Here is a 23314-nt window from a genome sequence, read left to right on the forward strand (position 1 = left end):
TTCTATCACCTGTTTTAAATAAATCATGGAATTTAATTTTTTAACAACACATTATTTTTTTTTTTTTACGTAGACTTAAAATTATTAATCATAAATTTAGAAAAAAAACTATCGATCAGTTTTCATAAAAAAAATATTTAAATATTAATAATAATAATAAATAGTTTTTTATGCGACCCGATGGATTCTTACACATTTATATATTATACGTTACTGACGTTTTTATATATATATCGAATATCATCAAAAAAAATTTTTTCTTGTTTATTACCGTACGCGTTCATTAATGTTTTACAGTAATGATTTTATTATTATTATTATTTTTTTTAGGTATTGTTAATAATTCACCGCCGTCAGAGGACGAGACATTTCCTCAGGTATGCTGCCACTGCCGGGTAGAGATCTCATCTTTAATGAAATTAATGGAACATCAAAAAGACTGCAATTCGAAATTCAGATTTTGTAACGGAGATCAGTTTGAGAATGAAGACGTTGCAGAAGAAGAAAATGAAGAAGAAGAGTTTTGTAAAGAAGGTGAAAAAAGACAAGAAGTTGTTAGGAGGCAAAGACAGGATGCTGAAAATAATAATAGTGTTGAGGGTGAAGAAGGTGAAAAAGAAAATGACTTGTCGCTCGGTTTTCCTTTTTCTGTCGGTGGAGTTCCTGGTCATGTCACATTAGAAGCATTGCAAAATACCAAAGTGGCAGTAGCACAATTTGCGGCCACCGCTTTGGCTACAAATGGAGACAATCCTGCCGCTTTGCAAGAATTAGCAGTTTTGCAGTCTACTTTATTTACGTTGCAACAACAACAAATGATGCAATTAAGTCTAATTCAACAGCTTCAAAATCATTTGACCGTTCACCCAAAAGAAGAGGACACGACTTCGTCATCTTCTTCATCTAACCTTCCAATTAATTCTGGTATTCCGATTCCTGCAGCGCCTCCTGCTCAGCAAACTTCCTCGAAACCTATTCGAATTCCCTCACCGGTAAAAACCGAACCGGAACCGACATCACCCCCAACTGTACAATGCGTACCTGCTAGCCATAAGCAATCATCATCCTTTGAGCATCAGCCGCTCACCATTCCTAAACCTCCGGTGCCACTAGGATCTCCAATACAATCAGCTCCTCCGACTTCTAATCACACGGCCATGGCATCGATATCATCTAGTTTAGCATCATCTATAATAACAAACAATGACCCCCCACCTTCATTGAATGAACCAAACACATTAGAAATGCTACAAAAGCGAGCTCAAGAAGTTCTAGATAACGCCAGTCAGGGACTTCTTGCTAATAATTTAGCAGACGAATTGGCTTTCCGAAAAAATGGCAAAAATTCTTTGTCTCCGTTGTCGGGAGGGCGCAATGAGCCTTTTTTCAAACATCGTTGTCGATATTGCGGAAAAGTCTTCGGAAGCGATTCTGCTTTGCAAATTCACATTCGATCTCACACGGGTGAGCGTCCCTTCAAGTGCAACGTATGCGGAAGTCGATTCACGACCAAAGGAAATCTGAAAGTGCATTTTCAGAGGCACACATCTAAATTTCCCCATGTTAAAATGAATCCTAATCCCGTGCCCGAACACTTAGATAAATATCATCCGCCTCTTTTGGCCCAAATGAGCAATCAAAGTTTACCCTCAGGAATTCCCCCTCCTCAAACTCAGCCTCCTCATCCTCATCGCCCTTCGCCACACTATCCTTACACCGACAGCCCGACGTTTTCTTCGTCGGGATTAACTTTATTTAGGCCTCCGTTACCCCACGAACTCATATCCAGGCCGTCGCCGGTATTAGCACCCATTAGATCTCACGAGTCGAACGTATTAAAACCTATCATTTCCCTACCAATGTTTCCTCCGAGAGAAGAGCAAGATACGCCGGAAAATTTATCAAAGCCTTTAAATCGCTCCATGTCTTCTGACGAGCAAAATTTTCACGAACGACACAAAAACAGGTCTAGAAGTAATTCTCCGGTAGTTATAAAACAAGAATACAACGATGTAGAAAGTGAAAAAGTGTCTGTACTTTATCCAAACGACCTGGAAAGAGCAAAGACACCCGTTGAAGATGATAGTTCCGTAAACTCAATGAGTAACACGAGGAACTCTTTCATTGGTAATAAAATAGAAAATTTACAAAAAAATTTTACGCCTGGTGACGAGGAAATTATGACAAATTTAAACAAAGAAACCCCTAACAAAAGACTGATTACGAGTCAAGAAGTGCAATCTGATAGGGTGAAATGTGAATCAGAAAAAAACACTTTTTTACAGAACCTTCATTTTGATGAATGCAGCATGGATAGCAAGTACAGTGATGAGGACATTTTGGAAGAAAATTTCGAAGAGAGAAGTATTTTGGACGCGGAAAAGTCAGATGATCGTCCGGAAAATTTATCGAGTAAAAGTCCAGGAATGAATCAATTATCGGATATTACTAGTCAAAAAACTGCAGTCAAAACAGTACAGTTTCCTGGCTCGATTTCCCCACATAGTAGTAATTCTTCCGGTAGTAATAATTTTAGTGTTCACATTGGTACCGGTTCGAATTCTCTTGAAATAGATCCTTCCAAAGACCCAGCGATATACAATTCATTACTTCCCAGACCCGGAAGCAACGATAACTCTTGGGAAAGTTTAATTGAAGTGACAAAGACCTCAGAAACTTATAAACTCCAACAATTAGTTGATAACATTGAGCATAAGTTAACAGATCCCAATCAGTGCGTCATTTGTCATAGAGTCTTGTCGTGCAAAAGCGCTCTGCAAATGCATTACAGAACTCATACGGGAGAAAGACCGTTTCGGTGTAAAATTTGCGGAAGAGCATTTACAACCAAAGGAAATCTAAAGACACACATGGGTGTTCACAGACTCAAACCACCAATCAGAATGTTACATCAATGCCCAGTCTGTCACAAAAAATTCACAAATGCTCTAGTCCTTCAACAGCATATCAGGCTTCACACCGGAGAACCCACTGATTTGACTCCGGAGCAAATTCACGCAGCTGAAATTAAAGATTTTTCCAGTTCCGGAGCTTTTACTCATCCCAGTTTTCTTCCTCACGGATTTTCCATGTCTAGTCTGCAACCATCGGGTCTTCCTCTCGGAGTGAGGTCAGACTTTGATAGAGATTCGGAGACAAAAGACGACCATCAGGACGATGATATCTTCGACGAAGACGACGATGATTTTTCTAGCAGTAGCGAATCGACGCCCATTCCATTCCCACCGTTTTCATCTTCCATCACGAGTATTGAAAATCAAGTTGCGAGCATAAACATCCCTACTCAGCTCAATCGTTCGGCAGAAGATTTATCCGTTAATAAACCGTCTAGTTCTCCAACGTTTCAAATAAACGGTATGAAATCACCCGGATCTCAAGAAGGAGCGAGAAGTCCCAGTTACTCGGACTACAGAGGAACACCTTCGCCACCCCCTAAACCTCAAACTCCCTTAAATATTCCACGACCGTCATCATCTCGCACTCTCAGCAGTCCAACCAATAGCGAATCTAATTCGTTAGGAGCATTGGATCTAACTCCGAGATCGGCGACGACATTAAGATCGAGTCCCGTACCTCCTCAAACGGGAATTTTTTCCAATTTGGGACTCATACCGGGAGGAGGACCTTCGCCGCTCATGACTTCTGCTCTTTCATCGTTAACCTCTTCTGTACTAACATCGACAGCATTCAGTCCTTTGGGAATGGCCGTCGGACCAGCAGGTAGTGACATTAATTTCACCATCGAAATATAATTTAAATCGTTTTTAAAAAAACATCACATTACATAATATCACAAAATTAAATTATTAAAAAATTTCAATACGCGTGTCACGTGACTTTAGAATCACATTTAAATATTATTTCGTTCCTTAAATCGAATGCTAAACAATAATGATAATCTTATTTATTCATTACTGATTCGCGTGTAAAAAAAAAAAAAATTAACATTTTTTTTTTTTTAAAAAAAAAAAAAAAAAAAAAAAAAAAACAAATTCGGATAATTTATTTAAATATCCATTTTTTCCTAGGCGTAAAATTTAAATTTAAATTTAAATTTAAATTAATATTTAAAAAAAAAAAAAAAAATGTTTTTTTATTTTTTATTTTCAGTTCGAGGAAATACAACGTGCAACATTTGCTTTAAGACTTTTGCATGTAATTCAGCTCTTGAAATACATTATAGGAGTCACACCAAGGAGAGGCCTTTTAAGTGCACCATTTGCGACAGAGGATTTTCAACAAAGGTAATAAAAAAACTTATTTTTTTAAACAAAAAAAAATTAAATTAATTAAAGTAAATATTAAAGTAATGCTTTTATCAATAACACATGAGTTAAAAAATTTGTTTTAATAGCAAAAAAATTATTATTATTAATATTAATTTTGTCGGGCATGTGGCGGAAAATTCCCAAACCAAATAATTAAAATGATTTTCTTTTGTTTTAAACTAATTATAGTCATTTTTTTGGGATAATATGTACATAATTGTTTTTGAAAACGTTAAGTATTGATTTTCAATAATGGTAATACGATTAGAAAATGTCCCAAATTCTTTATTATATTAAAAATAAATAAATAAATAAATGAATTTAATAAATAATAGAGAAGCCAAAAAAAAAAAAAAATATTTTAAGCCAAAATTTAATAAAGCTCAAGTGAAAATAAAAATTAAAAAATCAAAATCGAACCGTAACCGCCTCTCATCCTTATTGTAAAATACAATAAGTTTATTTATTTATTTATTTAAACAATAAAAAAAAAGACCCCATGAATAAATAATAAATCAAATTACGAGAATCGTTCATACGTAAATAAAATAATTTTTTTTTCTCTTTTTCTCTCTCTCTCTTTCTCTCTGTTATTCTCTCATTTCATTTTTTATTATTATTTATTTTAAATAAATTCCCGTAATAATAATAATAATAATAATAATAATAATAATAATATAAATGAAAACAATGAAAAAAATAAAAAATTTATGGATGAAAGACGAAAATTAATTTTTTTGTTTTGTTTTTTTCGTACGACCCAATAAAAAAAAAATTTTTGTGTTTGTAATTTTCACGTTCTACAAATAAAAAATGTAATCAGTCTTATGTTTTAATAATAATAATAATAATAATAATAATAATAATAATAATAATAATTAATAAAACACCTGTCTGTTGTTTTTATTTATTTTATTTAAAAATTAAATGGCCAACCAAACGTAAAAAGAGAATTTAATATTAAAAACATAAAATGAATTTTTTATTTTATTTTTAAAACGTTATTACTTTTATTATTATTATTATCATTATTATTATTGTCAGTGCAAATAATAGTATTACAGAGTTAATTAAAAAAAAAAATTTTTTAATACGAAGTAACAACAACAACAACCTTAAACGAAAAATTTATTAGACTAAAAATAATTTTATTATTATTATTATTACTATTATTAAAACAATACATTTATCTAGAAGAAGCCATCTTTTTATTTATTTTTTTTAAATATTATTTGGCAAGGAGCTAAAAAATTTGTCTCTCAATTTAATTTTTTTTTTTTTTTTTTTTTTAAACTAAGTCTGACACAGTTAATTATAAAATTAATTTATTTCAAAGGTTGCCGTATAATTTCTTTTGTTAAAAAAAATTAAAAAATTTTATTATTATTATTATTATTATTTCATTTGAATTTTTTACAATTGAAACGTTTTTCTTATACCCAGACTATGCAAAACTCATGTTTCGGTTTTTAAATTTTATGAATAACAACATAAAGTATAATTCATTTTACTTATAAAAACTAATAACATCCAAAATACACACCAAAAATTATTATTATCATTATTGTTGTTATCACAACATAATTGGAAACAATCTCCAAACGTTTTGTTTTGAAATTTGTATTTAAAGTTCCCTTAAACTTATTTAGAAAAAAGAAAATAAAAGAAAGGGAAAAGTTTTTCCCAAATATTCATGGCGATTAATTTTTTCAGAAAGATGATAAGAATCCGTGGTGTAGACATCAGTGGCGTATCCAAGACCAAAAACTTGATGACGAAACAAATAGAAAAGAGAATTTCCAGTTCGTTCCTATCAATGATAACAACCCGATTGGTTTACCTTATCCCGGGTACGCCACTGATTGGATGCACCCGGTAAGAATAGTAATATTATATGATAAGAAAAAAAAAAAACCGTATACTTCTTTATATTATCATTATGTCACTTCCGAATGATTATTGTTTTTGTCAAAATGCCTACTTCGAAATCGTCAATTATTATTATTATTATTAATTAGTATTTTGTTTTATTTTTATATTTTTTTTTCTTCTACTTAATTTTTTTTAGGGAAATATGAAGCAGCACATGTTGACGCACAAAATAAGAGATATGCCAGCTCATTTATTTGAAAATAAAAAATCACCGACAAGTTATGGAAACAACAACAACAATCAACAACAACAACAACAACAAATTTCATTAAATAATAGAAACGATGAAATAAACGAAATGAGCAACATGAGCAATAGTAATTCGACAGCTGCAGAGGATCCCAAGCCGACGAGTGTAGAAATTCCCGAATCACCACCAGTAAATCCAGAGCCCGAGACACCTGTGTCCGTCAAAAGATCTCCGACTGAAAGTGATCTTCCCGTCCCTAAAAGGCAACCTAGTAAGAAAAACAATACCCAATAAATTTTCTTTCTATTTCAGCAGCTTTTAATGTTTAGTTAATTTTTTTTCCTGCCGTTCAGAAAAATAAAAAGAAAGTAACTCCTAAATTCGTGATGTTTGTGCTACTATTTCTAGACATGCCGAAGCATTTATGTCACGTATGCAATAAGAATTTTTCCTCTTCCTCTGCCTTACAAATTCACATGAGGACCCATACGGGAGACAAGCCGTTCAGATGTTCAGTATGTCAAAAAGCGTTCACGACAAAGGGTAATCTTAAGGTATGATATTACTAGTAAAAGCACCCTTTTAAATGTCTGACAAAGAAAATCTTAAAAATTATTAAGTTTTCTGAAATGGCTAAATGAGTCTTTAATTAAATTATTAAATTTCTTTCTGTTAAAATATGATACGATAAATAAAAACTTGTTATAAATTTTTATTAATTATAAATAATTATATTTTTAATCCATTGAAAATAATCTAATCATAAAAAAAAAATTTTTTTTCCTTATACGTATGATTTTAGGTACATATGGGCACTCACATGTGGAGTAATGGTGCATCAAGAAGAGGTCGAAGAATGTCTCTTGATTTACCACCGATTCCAATCAATCCCAAAGATTCGGAATTTCTTCAAAGAAGACCAGATTTATTTTACCCTTATCTTCCAACACCGTTTCTCAATGGAGTTCAACAAAAGGTATTCAATAAAAAAATTGAAATCAATTTAATAATTTTCCAAATAAAACAACATAATTTTATTTTAGCTGAGTGAAATGTCGGTCATACAAACGGGAAATCATCATCCGAATAATGGTTTGATACAACCAGGAAATAAATTCGGAGGAATTGTTAGCTTTGGAGGATTGGCAACCCCTGATAAATCATTCCAACCAGGTTCTTGTTCTCCCCCTGTTGAAAATCTAACATCTCCTAAAGAATCACCACGTATAGATACTCCTTCGGGAATTCAAATGACGAACGACGATTTATCACGTAATGTTTGGGACCCATATTTTGAAAAAAAAATTAATCAAAATGAAGAAACAATTAAGACATCATCCCCAACGGGTAGCATGTCTCATTCTTCTGCGCAAAGAGGAGAAAGACTAGCAGCATAAAATTATATTATTATTACCAAACATATCTTTGTTGTGGTTCGATTTAAAAAAAAAAACCGTTATGAAAAAAAAAGTGAAATCATAAAAATATATTTAATTTATACAAAAATTTAAATAAAAAAATATATAAATATATATATTATATATATATAAAAACGGAAAAATTTATTCAAACATAATTTATATAATTTTTTAAAAAAAGAAAATTTTTGAAAATAATTTTAATTAGGGAGTTTATATAAAATAAAATGATTATTATTTTAAATGAACTAATCAATTGATATAATTAAATTTAAATCATTTATATAATTTAATTATATTTAAAAAAAAAAAATTGTAAAAGAACTCTTTTATGAATGAATATTATCCTTAAAAGGGAAGAAAGGAATTCTGCAGGAGCAGAAAATGTTCCTATTATTAAACTAGTCTTATCAAAATAAAAAAATTAGTTAATAAAACTAATAAATAATGTGAAAATTTAAAAAAAAAAAAAAAAGACTTTAAATTAAAATTTTTGGCTAATAAAATAATGTATATAAAATAATATTAATAATAATAATAATAATAACCTTTCTATCTTAAAATTATTTTTAAATAAATGTTTTAAATAAATTTAATAAGCATTTTAAGAGATGGTGAATTTAAGAAAAAAAATTACTTTTAGTGATTCGGTGGTGCATCATAAAAAAAAAAAAAAACAAGACAAAATACATAAAAGATCTCATTACGCCTTTATAGTTTTACTATGCCTATATTAAATTTTTTTTAGTAACAAATTTAATTTTTTTATTTATTTTTTCAAATTAAAAAAAAAAACTCACAAATATTCATTGAACAATATATATATTATTCGACCTTTAAAATAAAAATTATTCTCTTCGAATTAAAGACATAAAATTTTATAAGTAGACCAAACTTTTTTTTTTTTAATTTTAAATAATAATAATTTATGCAATTGTTTTATTCAATTTCTATTTGATGTTTTTAGATGACTACTTTTCATTTAAAAACGCTAAAACTTATATAATGGAGAAAATAAATTGAATCCGTAGAAGAAATGATTATGGTAATTTACAAAAATCGATTTCCATTTAAAACTGTAAAACATTGCAAGAACCATATTTAGGGAAACAAATAATAACAAACCCTTAGTAAATTAAATTTTAATAAATAGGTTTAAAACAAGGAGACAACACAGTAAATGAAAACTTATATTCTATGAAAAATTTACCGAGAAATAATGAAAACTAGTGATTGAGATTACACAAAAACATTTTCCCTTAATTTAAAATGTTCTCAACACCTTCCAGAGTCCACATATTTGAATAAATTACAAGTTTTTTTTTAAAATAATCAACCAAATGTATTTCCTTTATAAATATCAAGCTCACTTACCTTCACGAATAAAATCTCTTATAACATGATGTCACCCATTACAAAAAATTGAAAGATTACAAAATTAAATATTGAATAATAATAACTTTATATAAAATTATAATTTCACTGGCACATTACAAATATGTGATATAAAAATAATGCACTACTTTTTGTCACTTAAAAATTATATTAAATACTTATAACAAAAATATAATACAAATTTAGCAAAAACATTACAGAAATAAAAAAAAATAAAATGAGTTAAATTACTTAACTGTTACAATCAGCAAAATAAAATCATTTTATTTTATTTTAATTTATACTGAGAACAGTAGCACTCTCCCGCGCTTTTAATAGGATCACATCAAATCTTCATCATCAAAGAGATCATCAAAATCTAAAATGAAGTGGAATCAGATAAAGTGAATCAAAATAAACAAAGTTTTTCAAAAGGATAATTAATCATAATAATTTAATTATGAGTTAATCATAAAATAAATTTTACCATTGAAAAACCCATCATGCACAGTTTTTTCATTTACAGCAGAGAGATCCATTAAAAGCCCAACAGAACCGCCAGTCTAAAATTAATCAAAATATTCAAATTATAATCGACAATGAATAAAAACAAAAATTACACAATTCAACCCAAAAAATTAATTACTTCTTCTGCATCCACATAGGTACCGGCTCCTTCGGGAAACATTTCATCGGCGACAGCAGTAGGTTTCATTATTAATCAATTCACTTATTTCAAATTTATTTTTCTTATATAAAAACAATAACTATATTTACCCTTCACAGAATGTTTAAACACATTGAACAGTTTGCCGCGTTTGATCATAAAGTAAAATTTTATTTTATTTATTTACTCTAAGATAAACTGGGCGCGAAATGTTTTAGAACGTACAATTTATAGAAGAATTAACGTATGGGATAAATAAGGTGAATATAATAACGAATTTAGTTCACAAAATTAATGCAAGTAATGATTTAAAATTACGTTTTTTTTAAAATATTTAAAATAAATAAAATCTTGATGTAATTAGAGTTCGCTATGAAGTTATCGCAATAAATCATAGATATTTTTATAGTGTAATATTTTTATTATAAATATTGGCTCGAAGAAACATGGCGCGTAAACGGTTAATAATATGGCGAATCTGCAATGCACAAATTTTAAGTAAGTTACAAAAAACAATTTTTTTATTACAATCATGCTTTTCTTAAAAAGGGATTATATTATTCATATGTGCAATATATGTTATCATTAAAATAATTACTTTATTTATTTCTATTTATTTAGTTTAATCTTAATCTTTATAAACTACTAAATATAGGCACTGATAATTATTAGTGCTTAAAATCATAGCATTTATTTTCATGTAATTACATTTAAAATTATTAATTACTGTAATTAAAGTTTAAAAAAATAGTATTTGCTAAAATAATTGAAACTAAATAATTTTTTAATACTCAGACAAAATAAAAAATCTTATTAATATTTGTAATTCTTTTTTTTAATTTATATTTTTAATAAAACATAACTATATGAACTGTAGAAAAAGTTTATATATATATTCAATTTAAGAAAATGGCTAATTTGAGAAGAAAAAAAAAAAAATTGACTTAGAGGAGAATCACTAAGCAAAAAAAAATCGTAACATGAGTTTTTTTTTAGACATTGGTCTCCTGCCAATAAATTTATAAATTAAAATAAAAGCATATTCATACTACTTAGTCAGTTTTTAAATTTAAATCTATATGTTTTGTTACTTTTTTTTTTTTTTGTTTTTGTTTTCTATGAGTTAATAATTGCAAAGTTTTAATTTTTATTTTAAAATTATTTCAAAAAATAAGAAGTTTTATAAAGTTTAAAATATATTTGTTTATAAAAGACTAAATATAAAAAAAATTTGAAATCATAGAAAATTTAAATTTGTTTTTATATTATTTTGAATCAAAAAAAAAAAAATCAAGGATTTAAAAAATAAATTTTTTTTTATAATCATTATTTTTTGCAATATAGAAAAACAATAAAAATTATATATATAAATCTGTAATATTTTTTGATTTATTCTGTTTTTATTTTTTCTATAAATAAAAAAGGTGATGTACCTAAATAAGTAAAAAATTTGTTTATAAGTTACTATTTCTTGTTTAAACAAAAAAGAAATTTTTTAAAAATAAACTATAAGTGAAATTACAGTATTATTGAATTTTCAAACAATATGGCTGAAAATTTTAAACCAGTCAACGAAGAAGATTCTGACAGTAAAAGTGACACACTATCAAGCATAACCCAAAAACAATTAGAAGAACTTTTAGATGGAGAATTTAAAAATTCTGATTTTGAAATAAATTCAAAGGAAAAAAAACATTTTTCATTTTGGAAATGGTTTAAAAAGAATAAAAATGTATCAGGAAATTCATCGAAAAATTTAAAAGAATCCTCAGCTCCGGCATTTTTTTTATTCGACAAAAAAAAAGATTCGAGCACGGAAAGTTTAGATACCATATTTAGTACTCAAACAGTAAGAAGTTTTGCTTATATACCTTCAATTAACTATCAACCTTCGGCTCCGCCATCAACTTTATTAGATTTGGAAAGAGATGAAAATTTTTATACGAATTTTCTCAATGATGAAAATTCATCAGCCAACGTAGAGACAAACAAAGAAAAGAAAAAAAAACGTAAAGCTCCAGGTCCACCTCGTTTGAATCGTGAAAATAGTTTGCCAACAACATTAGAACGTGAAAGCAAATACGAAGATGAAAAAAATGATGTTCAAACGTATCGAAGACGAACATTAAGTGATTCTTGTAAGGATAAAAAAGGAGATACCTACAGCCACGTTCAAGGAAAAAGAAAAGCACCATTACCACCTTCGGTTAATTATTCATTATATCCAAATTTACAAAAAGTCAATCCAGAGAATCAAAATTATAATAAAAAGAAAAAACCAGCTCCTCCTCCACCTTCAGAAAAAAAAAATCATAGTAAAAATACAACAACAAAGACAAAAACTAACCAAATTGATGATGATGGTAAAGACGAGAAAAAAAACGACAGGACAACAGCGAATCCTTCAAATGTTCATCAACCAAATAAAACTGATTTAAGAAAAGATGAAGATTTATCAACGTCTCCACTTTCATTACGTTCTTGGTATAAAAGAAATCCAAAAGATTTAAATAAAGGAAGTGAAAAAAACAAAAATAAAAATTCAGAGAAAGGAATTTTCGAATCTGGTAATATAAGAAAAAGTCTTTTATTAGAAAATAATCATAATAAATTTAATATATTTTCTAAAATTGATAAAAGAGATGATAAAAAAAAAAAACAAGAAAAGAGAAAATCTCAAATATCAATATTGACAAATATTAGCGAATTAGATAAGGAAGCAGCAGAAATTATTAAAAATAAACAGAGAGAAAAAGAAAAGAAAATAAAAGAAGAAAAAGGCAATCAAATATATTTTCAAAATTTTACACCAGAAAAAAACAAGAATGAAAACATTATTGAAGAAAAGGGAAAAATGGTCAAATCACCGATAAAAGACTCGGAAAATGAAGAAAATTTAACGGAAAACAAAAATGATTTGAATGAAAATGAAAAAAATAAAGAATTAAAATTAGATAATTTAAATGAAAATAAATTAAAAAAAGACAATGAAATCCTTTATTTTAGTGATCCTTGGGTTTGTTCGAAATGCACTCTGGAAAATCCCGGCTGGAGAGTTTTTTGTGAAATATGCAGTTCGGTTAAACCAAAATTTTTATTTAATACAAATGATAAAAATTTATTATCAAAGGGTAAAATTTCAGAGAATTTAAACGAAAGGCAAAAATTATTATCAAAAATTGAAGAGCATCAATCGAAAATCGATCAAAATAAATTTAATAATAAAGATAAAATCGAAATTAAAAAATTTACAGGTACGGTAGATATAAATTCCAATAATGAAAAAGAAACGAAAGATTTTCATATGGAAAATAATGAAAAATCACAAGATTCTAAAAATTCTTCGGAAATTTTCAAAAGTAAAACCGAAATTGAAAAACCTACTACAAAAACAATCGAAGCTTATGTAATAACAAAAACAACAATTTTAGAAGATATTATAATAAAAAAAAATGATGATCGTTCATCGATTCCTTCAACTTCAACTCAATCCGATGCAATTTCGAACCAAAATAATAAAAATAAAAAAGAAAATTTTGAACAAATCCCACAAACATCAAACCGTGAAAACGATTTGAAAAAAAATTCTAAAATCGAAAAACAAAAATCATTATTATCAAATACGGAACCTTCCACACCTTTCGAAAAAAATGAAAATTTTGATGAATTGATTAAGAAATTGAAGAAACCGGAAAATTTATTAAAATTCAAATCCGATATTAAACTCATTGCAAAAACAAATAAAATGAATGAAGTTGAAGTAGATGAAACATTGGAAAAATTACAAGAAGCCATATTAAATAATAATAATAATTATGATGATGCTGTCGTTTGGGCAAAAAAATTGGCATTAATGAAAATTAATTTAAACAAAACAACAACGGATTTAACGGATAAATTAACGCCAGAAAATTTAAAAATTGTGTAAGTCGTCATTGTTTTTTCTATTTTTTTTTTGCTTTTAAACCTTAATAATATCTTATATTTATTTAATTAAATATATTTTTTTATATGATTACCTAAAATCTATTTTTTTTTTCAATATATCCTAAAGCCCTTATTATTAGAATAATTATATAAATCCTACTTTTATATTAACATATCATCATCATCATCATGATCAATTTAAATATTAAAAAAAATTTAAATTACAATGAAAAGTGTTTTTCATAAGAATTAATAAATAATTTAAAAATAATTTCTAGCTTAGATATGTACGTGGAAAATAAGGACTCACATCAAGGACCGATACAAATCAAAGTTTCACCGACGATGACACTTTTACAATTAAAAGAAAAAATTCATAAAGAATTAGGGATACCTGTAAACATACAAAGATGGATTTTAGGAAAAACTTTGGCTGTTGATGATAACAAAACACTCGAATCTGATGGCGTAAAACATGATTTCACATCAATTTTTCTTTATTTAATTGATCCCGGTTAGTTTACCAATTATTATTATTATTTTTAAGGGAAAAAAATTCAAATTAATTTTTTTTTTCTAATTTTCAGATAAAACTTTAAATACTACAACACAAAAACAAAACGAAAAAATCAAGGTAAATAAAACGTTGGATTTAAAAGAAAAACCTGAAGATAATCAGGGAAAAAATGAAGAAAATTTTAATGCAAACGAAGAAAGACAGTCATCATCAGACAAACAAGTCACAAAAAATTTTCACGTTGATAAAAAGGAAAATTTTGTACAAAATTTTGACAAAGTACCTAAAATAATGACTGAAAATAATGTTAAAAAAAGAGTTGAAATATTTAATAAAAATTTTGGAGAAAAACAAAAAATTAAATCGCCTAAAAATTTAAACTACTCAGGAAATAATTTAAGTGAAAATAAAAATGTTGGGGTAAAGAGTGTACCTTGTAATTCTAAAACATTCGTGAACCAAGAAAAACCTGAAAATAATGGACCTGAGTTATCATCAACAAAAGAAAAAGTAATAATTGATTAAATAATGTAAATGAGTAATAATGATCTTAATATATAATTTTAAAATATAATTTCCAGGATGAATTTCACAATCAGAAAATTAAATCTGACAATGATTTGCACTATAAAAAATTAGTCGAACTACAAGATTCGGATCTTGTACCTAATGTAGAACCTTTCAACTGTACAATTTGCTTAATGGATTATTTGCCTGGTCAAGGAATTATTCTCAAAGATTGTCTTCACACATTTTGCAGGTGAAAAATCAAAACAAAATTTTTAATAAAAAGCAAAATAAATAAGTTTAATTATAAAAATTGTTTCTTTTTCAAACAGAGAATGTTTAATTGAAACTGTACAATTTAGCGAAGATGCTGAAGTTAAATGTCCTTACATAGATGAAACCTACAGCTGTACAAGCGTTTTGCAACAGAGAGAAATAAAAGGAGTAAGTTGAATTTTTATTACATTTCATTAATTTGTTTTTTTAAAAATTAATTTAAAATAAAACTTATTATTAATTTTAGTTGGTACCTCAAAAAGTTTTCGATCAACATTTAGCGAAATCAGTTAAAGAAGCTGAAAACAAAATAGAAAATACTTTCCATTGTAAGACACCAGATTGTAAAGGATGGTGTATATATGAAGATAATTTAAATGAATTTTTATGTCCTGTATGCAATTATAATAATTGTCTCACTTGTCATGCAATACATTCAGGAATGAATTGTAGGCAATATCAAGAAAAAATGAAAAATGACTCTGAAACAGATGCAGATGCAAAAAAAACTAGACTCGTATTAGAAGTAAGAAAAATAAATAACGACAAGAGAGGGTAGGTGGTATTCCATAACATTATTTAAAAATGTTTATGTTTTAGGAAATGGTAGCTAAAGGAGAAGCAATGAGTTGTCCAAAATGCCAAATTATTGTTATGAAAAAATGGGGATGCGACTGGTTAAAATGTTCTATGTGTAAGACTGAGATTTGTTGGGTAACAAGAGGTTTTAGATGGGGACCTGGGGTTAGTTACTTTTCATTTTATCATTGATATTTATTAACTTGATATATAATTTTTCTTAGTAGAATATTTTTTATTTTTTTAGGGAAAAGGTGATACTTCAGGTGGATGTAAATGTGGGGTAAAAGGAATTAAATGTCATCCTAAATGTAATTACTGCCATTAAAATATCTAATATCTAATATTGATTAAATAATTTTATACTGAATTACCTTAATAAAAATAAATAATAAATTTTTTTTAAATTAGTTGATCTAACTGATAATTTACATAAACCTAAACCGAGTAATTAAAATATTATTACTTAAGATTAACAATAATAATGTAGAATTACGAGGAACCCACAACAATACACAGAATTTTTAAAACTTCATTTTTTATAAATTTAAAATAAATCATTTTTACTGTTCATTATATAAATAGCGATAATTAATTATGTGTAAAATACAAAGAACTTACTAAAGCTTATGATAATTTTCTCAATTAGTAGCGATTCTCCAATGGTTAGTAATGTTAGATTTTGCCTGATTTATAAAATGTTTGCATTTCCATAGATAGAAAAAAAATTAAAATTAAAGGCTCTATTTTGCTAATTCAAAACGTAAATCAATAGTAAATTTGCCGCGTCATAGAGTAATATAAAATATCTATGACGGAAGCTAAAGCAGAGAATACAACACGAGGTCTTATTCAACATCCTGAAGAAATTGAAGCATCATGTCCAAAAGAGGACGTGGAGGTTCAGCAGGAGCGAAGTTTAGAATATCGCTCGGTTTGCCTGTTGGTGCAGTTATAAATTGTGCAGACAACACAGGAGCCAAAAATTTATATGTTATCGCCGTGCAAGGAATTAAAGGAAGGCTGAACAGGCTTCCTGCTGCTGGTTCTGGTGACATGTTTGTGGCAACTGTTAAAAAGGGAAAACCAGAATTAAGGAAAAAGGTAAAATTGTTTTTTTAAAAACCAAAATTTCTACAACCTAGAGCTTAATTTTTGTAATTCACAGTGATGTATGGTTTCGAAATGTAGCATGACATTGTCAATGTGTATTTTCTAATGTTTTACAAATTGTTATTTAAGCCTTAAACATTAATTGTTAATGGGTTATATGAACTAAAGTAAGTTTCAATTGATTTTGTAGGTAATGCCTGCGGTCGTTATTCGACAGCGGAAACCGTTTAGGAGGAAGGACGGGGTTTTTATATACTTTGAGGATAATGCTGGTGTTATAGTCAACAACAAGGGAGAAATGAAAGGAAGTGCTATCACTGGACCAGTTGCTAAGGAATGTGCTGATTTGTGGCCTAGGATTGCTAGTAATGCCTCTAGTATAGCTTAATTAACAACAGCAATTTTAAATAAAATTTATTTGTTCAAAGAGTTTTTTTTTTTTCTCTTCAATTACTCATATATATTTACATTTAATGTTCCTTAAATTTATATTTATTACCTCATTAAAATATTGTTAACTTCTGTCTGTCTCTTCTTTGATCTTGTTCTCTCTTGACATTCTTTTCAGATTCATACAATTGTGAAAGTTTTTTTTCTTTTGTCATCAGTTTCTCTGTAAAATAAATATGAAAACCTTCCATTATTAATCTTACTCAAAAACCTTTTGTTAAAGTTACATAAACTACTTGCCTTTAATAATATTATGATTGTGTGATAAAGGTTTGTGCCTTGCCAATGACTGATTTAATGATTGAACTTCTTTCTCAATCTTTTTAATTTCCTCTGACAACTTCAAATGTGTCACATTTAAATTTCTTGTAGTTTTGCATTTAAGTGTTTCCTCTTTTTCTGTTGAAGGTATATCATTCACAGGATGTAGTCTTCTGTTGAGGAAAGCAAAAATATCAGTTTCCTCTTTTTTTTCTCATTTTCATAAGCTTTTTTCAATTTTGCTTTGTGTTTCTTCTGTAAATTTTTCATTTTTCTTTCAACCCTAAACAAATCAACATCATTTCCTGCCTTCTGCCTTAAAATCATACAATGATCTATAAAAGAAAAAGTTACAAAATTCTTTGTAATAATAAAACATATATATACATATTAATTATAAAGCAATAATAACTCATGATCACATTTCTTAATTACCTAGTGATTTTCCAGGAGGAAAAACTGTAGCAGGAACTGGATCAACTCTACCTAAACCATTTTTTCCAAGTCCTGAACCATGAATGTAGCCCATTTTCGCCATTATTTTTGATCCAAAACCCTAAAAATTTTTTAAAAAAATATTTTACTTACATTTAATCATATTTTATTATGAGTAAAATAAAAAAAAAACCAACTTTAGTATACTTTTCCCAACTTCCTAAAGCAGATACTGAAGGACTATTTAAAATTCTTTGAATTGTGATTTTTTTCTCATCGTCTGTATCATATTCTAAGTCATCACTACTCTCAGAATCACTCATAGAAAGTTCTCCACTATTATAATTTGAATCTAACAAATCAAAAAAATAAATAAAAAACTTTTTAGTTATACATTAAAAAATTCATTACACATACATAAAAATTATTTACTAATTATTTTTATGAATTCGAGAATAATTTTTTATTTCAAAATTTTGGTCAATTAAATAACATTACCGAGTAGTAAAATATTATGTAAAGGTATTTCACTTTCTGTACTATTGAATTCAAATTTAACTTGGCACAAGTCCTCTTTTACATTTATAACAACAGCTCTGTGCCATAGTTCATCACTTTGTTTTGCCAATACTTGACATCCCTTGGAAATTCTAGAAAATATTGGTTCCCTGAAACAGCAAATCCAGATTTTAGACATTAATTTTAGTGAATTTATGAAAAGTAAAAATAAGCAAAACTAATCATTATTACCATAGTACATATAAAAAAGCAATTCAAAGTAAAAAATATTAATTTTTTAATTAAGTCATACATACATATACATATAATAAAATTTTTAACAGATTTACATTTATTTTTAATGATAATATTGACTAATTTAATTATTATATACATATATATGCATACATTTGCCAATTTATCTATACATTAATCAGTAATAAATCAGAAAATTATTATTTGTTTGTAGATAATGAAAAATGTTCGTACCTATATTTTTTTAAACTACTTATTAAAACTAGTTCGCCATGCGAGTATTTGCATTTTTCATCATCAAATTTGCAATCTCCCTTGAGGTAATAAGGACATGGTAGCATCTCTTTATGAGTTGGATTTGTAAACATTACTTTAACTTTGGTTTCATTTGAATTTAATGGGTAAATGCTTTCAGGGATGTGAGACACAACTGCATTATGGTATGTAACATTATTTGTCCATTTGTAAATGTAAGGAGCTTGACATTTCATTCCGAGTAAATCTTTTTGATCAGTAATTTCAAGTTCCTTAGGTAATAAATTTAAAATATTACTAGTCGTTTCTTGTTTTGAACATTTTTCATCGTTTTCTGTAGTCTCAGAATCTAATTCTGCTAACTCAGCCTGTACAATATAAAAAATTAAAAAAACAAATATTATATTAGAAATAAAACATAGTCATTCTTCAAATATGTGAATTCAAATCTTATAAATCAATATTAAACATTTTCGATTTGTGTGATCATACATTCAGGATTCCAAAATAAAAGTCGATATAAAAATTACCTTAAAAATTTTATATTCTTCCGATAATAAATCATTTTGAGATTCAGTGTTTAGATTGGAATTTTCACTAAAATAATTATTAGATAAAGCTATAAGCTCTTTTAAATCTGACTCTAAAGTTAAAAGACTTTGCTTTTCAGGCCCATCAGGTAATTCAGAAATAGCTTTTTGAACTTGATCTAACTGAAAAGAAAAATTTACAATTTTAAACCTATTATTTTACACTGTATTTTACTATACATTATCATTAAAAAAGTAAAAATTTTACCTGAGATTTGTACTCACAAATTTCGTCTTCTGTGGTATTCATAATAAATATTTTTGAAAATTATTTCAATAATTAAAAATTTTTTATACATACATCAATTTTCTATGAAAAACATGCTATATGTTAACTTTGACATTGAAAAAGAGCCATTGAAAACAATAACTAATATAACGTTCTTTTATAAAACAGTTTTGCAAATAATTATTTACATAAAATTTCATATTTTAATATTTGACTTAAAAAAATTTATGTAATAAATATACATAATTTGATTTACTTAATTAAAAGCCATAAATAATTACTAGAAAACTTATACTTAATTTTCCTCCATGTAATCTATGGCTCTCTTCATGGCTGTCACAAATACGTGGGAACAACAAGCAATTTAATATGGTTTTTTTTTATTGAGGTTATAAAATTTAAAATTTATTGAATGCCATGTAAAATCATTTCCAAAAGAATCAAAAATTAATTTTATTAAATAAAGTAATCGATTTACATCCATGGAAAACTTAATTCAACTCCATTATTGTTTTGAATTGTTTGATAATATTATGGAAAATCAATTGAAAAACTGAAAATTTAATTTTTTTACTAAAATATATTTATACTTATATTGTAAAATATACTTATATTATACTTATATTTTAAAATAAACTAAAGATAAAAAAAATTAAAGGAAATTGGTAATTAAAAACCATAAATAATAAAAAAAATGTAAATTTTTAAACTGATTTATTATAAAGCTCATATATAAAAAATAGTTTAATTATATATAAATTATTTGCAAAAAGCTAATTAAAAAAAAACATTATTATCATTATCAATATTAAAAAAAAAACATAACCATTTAATAATAAAAAAGTGAGATACATAACTTATTTTCTTATTAGTACTAATTGTTTATTAAAATTAAATTTCCAAAACTTTAAATTTAAAAAATTAATTGAAATATTAAAATTACCATAAAGAAATTAATATAAAGTTAAAATAAAATAATAATTAAAATTAGTATAATAAAAAACTCATATTGATAATTAAACCTAATAAATAACATAATTTTTTAAAATAATGTAAAAACTATTTTAAAAAAATTTTTTTTTAATTTGAAAAATACATAAAATATATTAAAAATAAATTTAATTCATTTCATTTTAGTCTTCATTTGAATTACTCACTTAATATTCCAATAATTTTAAGAGAAAAATTTCTTTAAAAAAATACACATTGAATTTTTTAAAAAATAATAATAATATATAAATAAAACAAATGATAATAATTATTATTAACAAAAAAAAAAAATGTAAGCTGGTAATTTTTTAATTTATATCTTCTTCATTAGCCAAAAAAATTCGTGATAAGGTGAAAATGTAAAAATTTATTATTTCTTGTTGTGCAATACATAAAAAAAAAAAAAAATAAATAATTTAATTTTGAGCGCGAAATTAAATTTTTTTTCTTTTTTTTTTTTTTCAAGCAGCAAATACAAATTTATTAAAATATATATATATTGTTAATGTAAAACTTGTTTAAACAAGAGATGCTGTGTTTGTTTCAAGTTCTTTGCTTAAACATTTATCTTTATTTTTTTGACGAACCATTTCCACTCTTTGTTCCTAAAAAAAAAAAAAAATAAAAAATATTATTTTAATTTTCATATGAAACTTTTAAATTTTTTACCTCGAATATATTAGTTAAAATAAATTTTAATCAAAATTTAAATGGGAAAATTTATAAATTTTTTTTTTTTTTTAAATGTCTACAAACCTTATGTAGATGATTTTCGTCTATAAATTTGTATTCATACGAATAAATTAATTTTCATAGTAAAATACTTACACGAATTTTTAATTTTTGTTTTAAAGCATCCTCAATTGATAAACGTCGTGCTTTAGCTGATAAAAGTTTATTTCCTATTTGATTTTTAAATTTCCTAATTTTTCTGATTTATTTCTCTAACTCTTTTAGTTTGTTCCTCCTAAATAAGCAGTAAAATAAAAATAATAGCAAAGCAACAACAACAACAAAAAATTTTATGCTGACTAGTAAAATAAAATAAAAATAAATAAAATAATAAAACGTGTGTAAAATTAAAATATGAAACAACCAAAAAAAAAAAAATTTAAATTTAAATTGTGTTAATTACTTACCCATCTGATTATAATAACAGATTAGTGTTGCTTATTATTGTTAACAACATTTTAAATTATTTTATGTAAAATGTAATACTCACATGTTCCCTTAATTTTATCAACATTTTTTTTAAATTTTCATCTCTTTGATTAGCAGCTGATTTAAGTTTTTCTTGTATTGATGCCGCCACTTCAGCCGTTTGTTGTTCCAAATTTAAACGAGTTTTTTCAACTCCTTCTAACTAAAATAATCAATTTTTTTTAAATATTAGGGTAAACATATAAAAAAAGAAAAAATACACACACACACATATAGTTTAACTCAAATCTGATGCATAAACAATTTTAATTGACAAGGGGAGAAATTTTTTTTAGCTTTAAGGAGAAAATAAACTTTTTGTATAAAAATTGATTAATGGTAGAGGATTTATTATAGGAAACATACATGTTCCTTAAGCTTCGCTTTAAGATCATTGATATGAGATTCGCGATTTTCTTCATAAGAAGCTATTTTTTGCTTCAATGCCTCTTCTGTTTGCTGTATAAATTGTTTTTCTTGTTCATCATATTTCTTTCGTGCATCTTCAATTTTAGCTAACTTGGCTGATAAAATTGCTACCTGACTTGCAGTTAATGACTAAAAAAAAAAAAATTTTTTTGATCACAGAGAGAATTAATATGAATATAATAATTTTTTTTTTGGATAAATAAAAAAAAAAAAAATAATACTTTTCGTCTGTCTTCTGCTGCTTTTAACTTTTCTTCAATATCAGCTACTGAAACAATTTTAGGTGGGGAAAGTGGTCTTTTAGGAGGGGTTAATACAACAGGATCAGCAAGTCTTAACTCAAATGACATTCCTCCTTTACTGCTTTCCTGACATCGAACTTCAGTATCTGAAACAAAAAAATAATAAATTTCAAATAAAAAACAAATAAATATCTTGTAGAATGTTGCATTGAGTAATTTAAAAAAAAAAAATAATTTTGTACGGATATCGATTTTTGTCGTGCATGACAGGTAATATTCTGAAAACATTAAAAATCCTTTTAATTTTCTATATTTAAATCAATTTTGGGTAAAATAATCATAACAAAAAAAAACGAAAATATTTACGGAATATGGTAAATGAAGAAATTAACCGATGATGAATAATTTTATTTAAAAAAAAAATGCAAAAACTGAACTGTGGGTATTTTAATAAATTTATTTAACTTTAAATTAAAGGCAAATAAATTTATTTATTTTAAATTTAAAAGTTTAGACTAATAATACAGGAATGTTCAAAAATATAGGGAATGTTTTAATAAGTAATAGAATTAGGGAGCTTGATCAGATATAAAAATTTTTACATTTACCAAGTATAATATTAGGGGAATATATGTATATATATATATATATATATATATATAGATTTTTTTTTTTTTAGGGGGACAAAATA

At 26.4% G+C, this 23314-nt stretch overlaps 6 protein-coding genes across 6 annotated transcripts; 4 read left to right on the top strand and 2 right to left on the bottom strand.

Annotated features, from left to right (window-relative positions):
• Positions 1 to 413: 413 nt before the first annotated feature.
• Phum_PHUM465820 (uncharacterized protein) lies at positions 414 to 7808 on the top strand (the record flags this gene model as incomplete). The annotated part of the gene is made up of 6 exons (XM_002430128.1): positions 414 to 3741; positions 4132 to 4265; positions 6358 to 6682; positions 6820 to 6965; positions 7214 to 7387; positions 7455 to 7808. The coding sequence occupies 6 exons, from the start codon at positions 414 to 416 to the stop codon at positions 7806 to 7808; spliced, it is 4461 nt and encodes a 1486-aa protein (XP_002430173.1).
• A 3608-nt stretch (positions 7809 to 11416) lies between these two features.
• On the top strand, positions 11417 to 12759 carry Phum_PHUM465830 (uncharacterized protein; the record flags this gene model as incomplete). The annotated part of the gene is made up of 2 exons (XM_002430129.1): positions 11417 to 12437; positions 12719 to 12759. 2 exons carry the CDS (start codon positions 11417 to 11419, stop codon positions 12757 to 12759), a joined length of 1062 nt encoding a protein of 353 aa, XP_002430174.1.
• A 1323-nt stretch (positions 12760 to 14082) lies between these two features.
• On the top strand, positions 14083 to 16131 carry Phum_PHUM465840 (ubiquitin conjugating enzyme 7 interacting protein, putative; the record flags this gene model as incomplete). The annotated part of the gene is made up of 8 exons (XM_002430130.1): positions 14083 to 14311; positions 14385 to 14824; positions 14914 to 15074; positions 15154 to 15265; positions 15345 to 15623; positions 15698 to 15841; positions 15924 to 15987; positions 16088 to 16131. 8 exons carry the CDS (start codon positions 14083 to 14085, stop codon positions 16129 to 16131), a joined length of 1473 nt encoding a protein of 490 aa, XP_002430175.1.
• Positions 16132 to 16545: 414 nt separating this feature from the next.
• Positions 16546 to 17213, top strand: Phum_PHUM465850 (60S ribosomal protein L23, putative). Its single transcript, XM_002430131.1, has 2 exons — positions 16546 to 16780; positions 16980 to 17213. The coding sequence occupies exons 1-2, from the start codon at positions 16556 to 16558 to the stop codon at positions 17175 to 17177; spliced, it is 423 nt and encodes a 140-aa protein (XP_002430176.1). The 5' UTR covers positions 16546 to 16555; the 3' UTR covers positions 17178 to 17213.
• A 443-nt stretch (positions 17214 to 17656) lies between these two features.
• On the bottom strand, positions 17657 to 19891 carry Phum_PHUM465860 (zinc finger protein CCCH-type with G patch domain protein, putative; the record flags this gene model as incomplete). The annotated part of the gene is made up of 8 exons (XM_002430132.1): positions 17657 to 17835; positions 17936 to 18056; positions 18133 to 18287; positions 18434 to 18603; positions 18923 to 19311; positions 19474 to 19656; positions 19697 to 19707; positions 19870 to 19891. 8 exons carry the CDS (start codon positions 19889 to 19891, stop codon positions 17657 to 17659), a joined length of 1230 nt encoding a protein of 409 aa, XP_002430177.1.
• A 1379-nt stretch (positions 19892 to 21270) lies between these two features.
• Positions 21271 to 22911, bottom strand: Phum_PHUM465870 (Stathmin, putative; the record flags this gene model as incomplete). Its single annotated transcript, XM_002430133.1, has 6 exons — positions 21271 to 21357; positions 21702 to 21719; positions 21975 to 22115; positions 22319 to 22510; positions 22603 to 22769; positions 22866 to 22911. The coding sequence occupies 6 exons, from the start codon at positions 22909 to 22911 to the stop codon at positions 21271 to 21273; spliced, it is 651 nt and encodes a 216-aa protein (XP_002430178.1).
• Between the last annotated feature and the right edge of the window lie 403 nt (positions 22912 to 23314).

This window comes from Pediculus humanus, genomic scaffold, assembly GCF_000006295.1.
Source record: "Pediculus humanus corporis 1103172108248 genomic scaffold, whole genome shotgun sequence".
NCBI lineage: Eukaryota > Metazoa > Arthropoda > Insecta > Psocodea > Pediculidae > Pediculus > Pediculus humanus.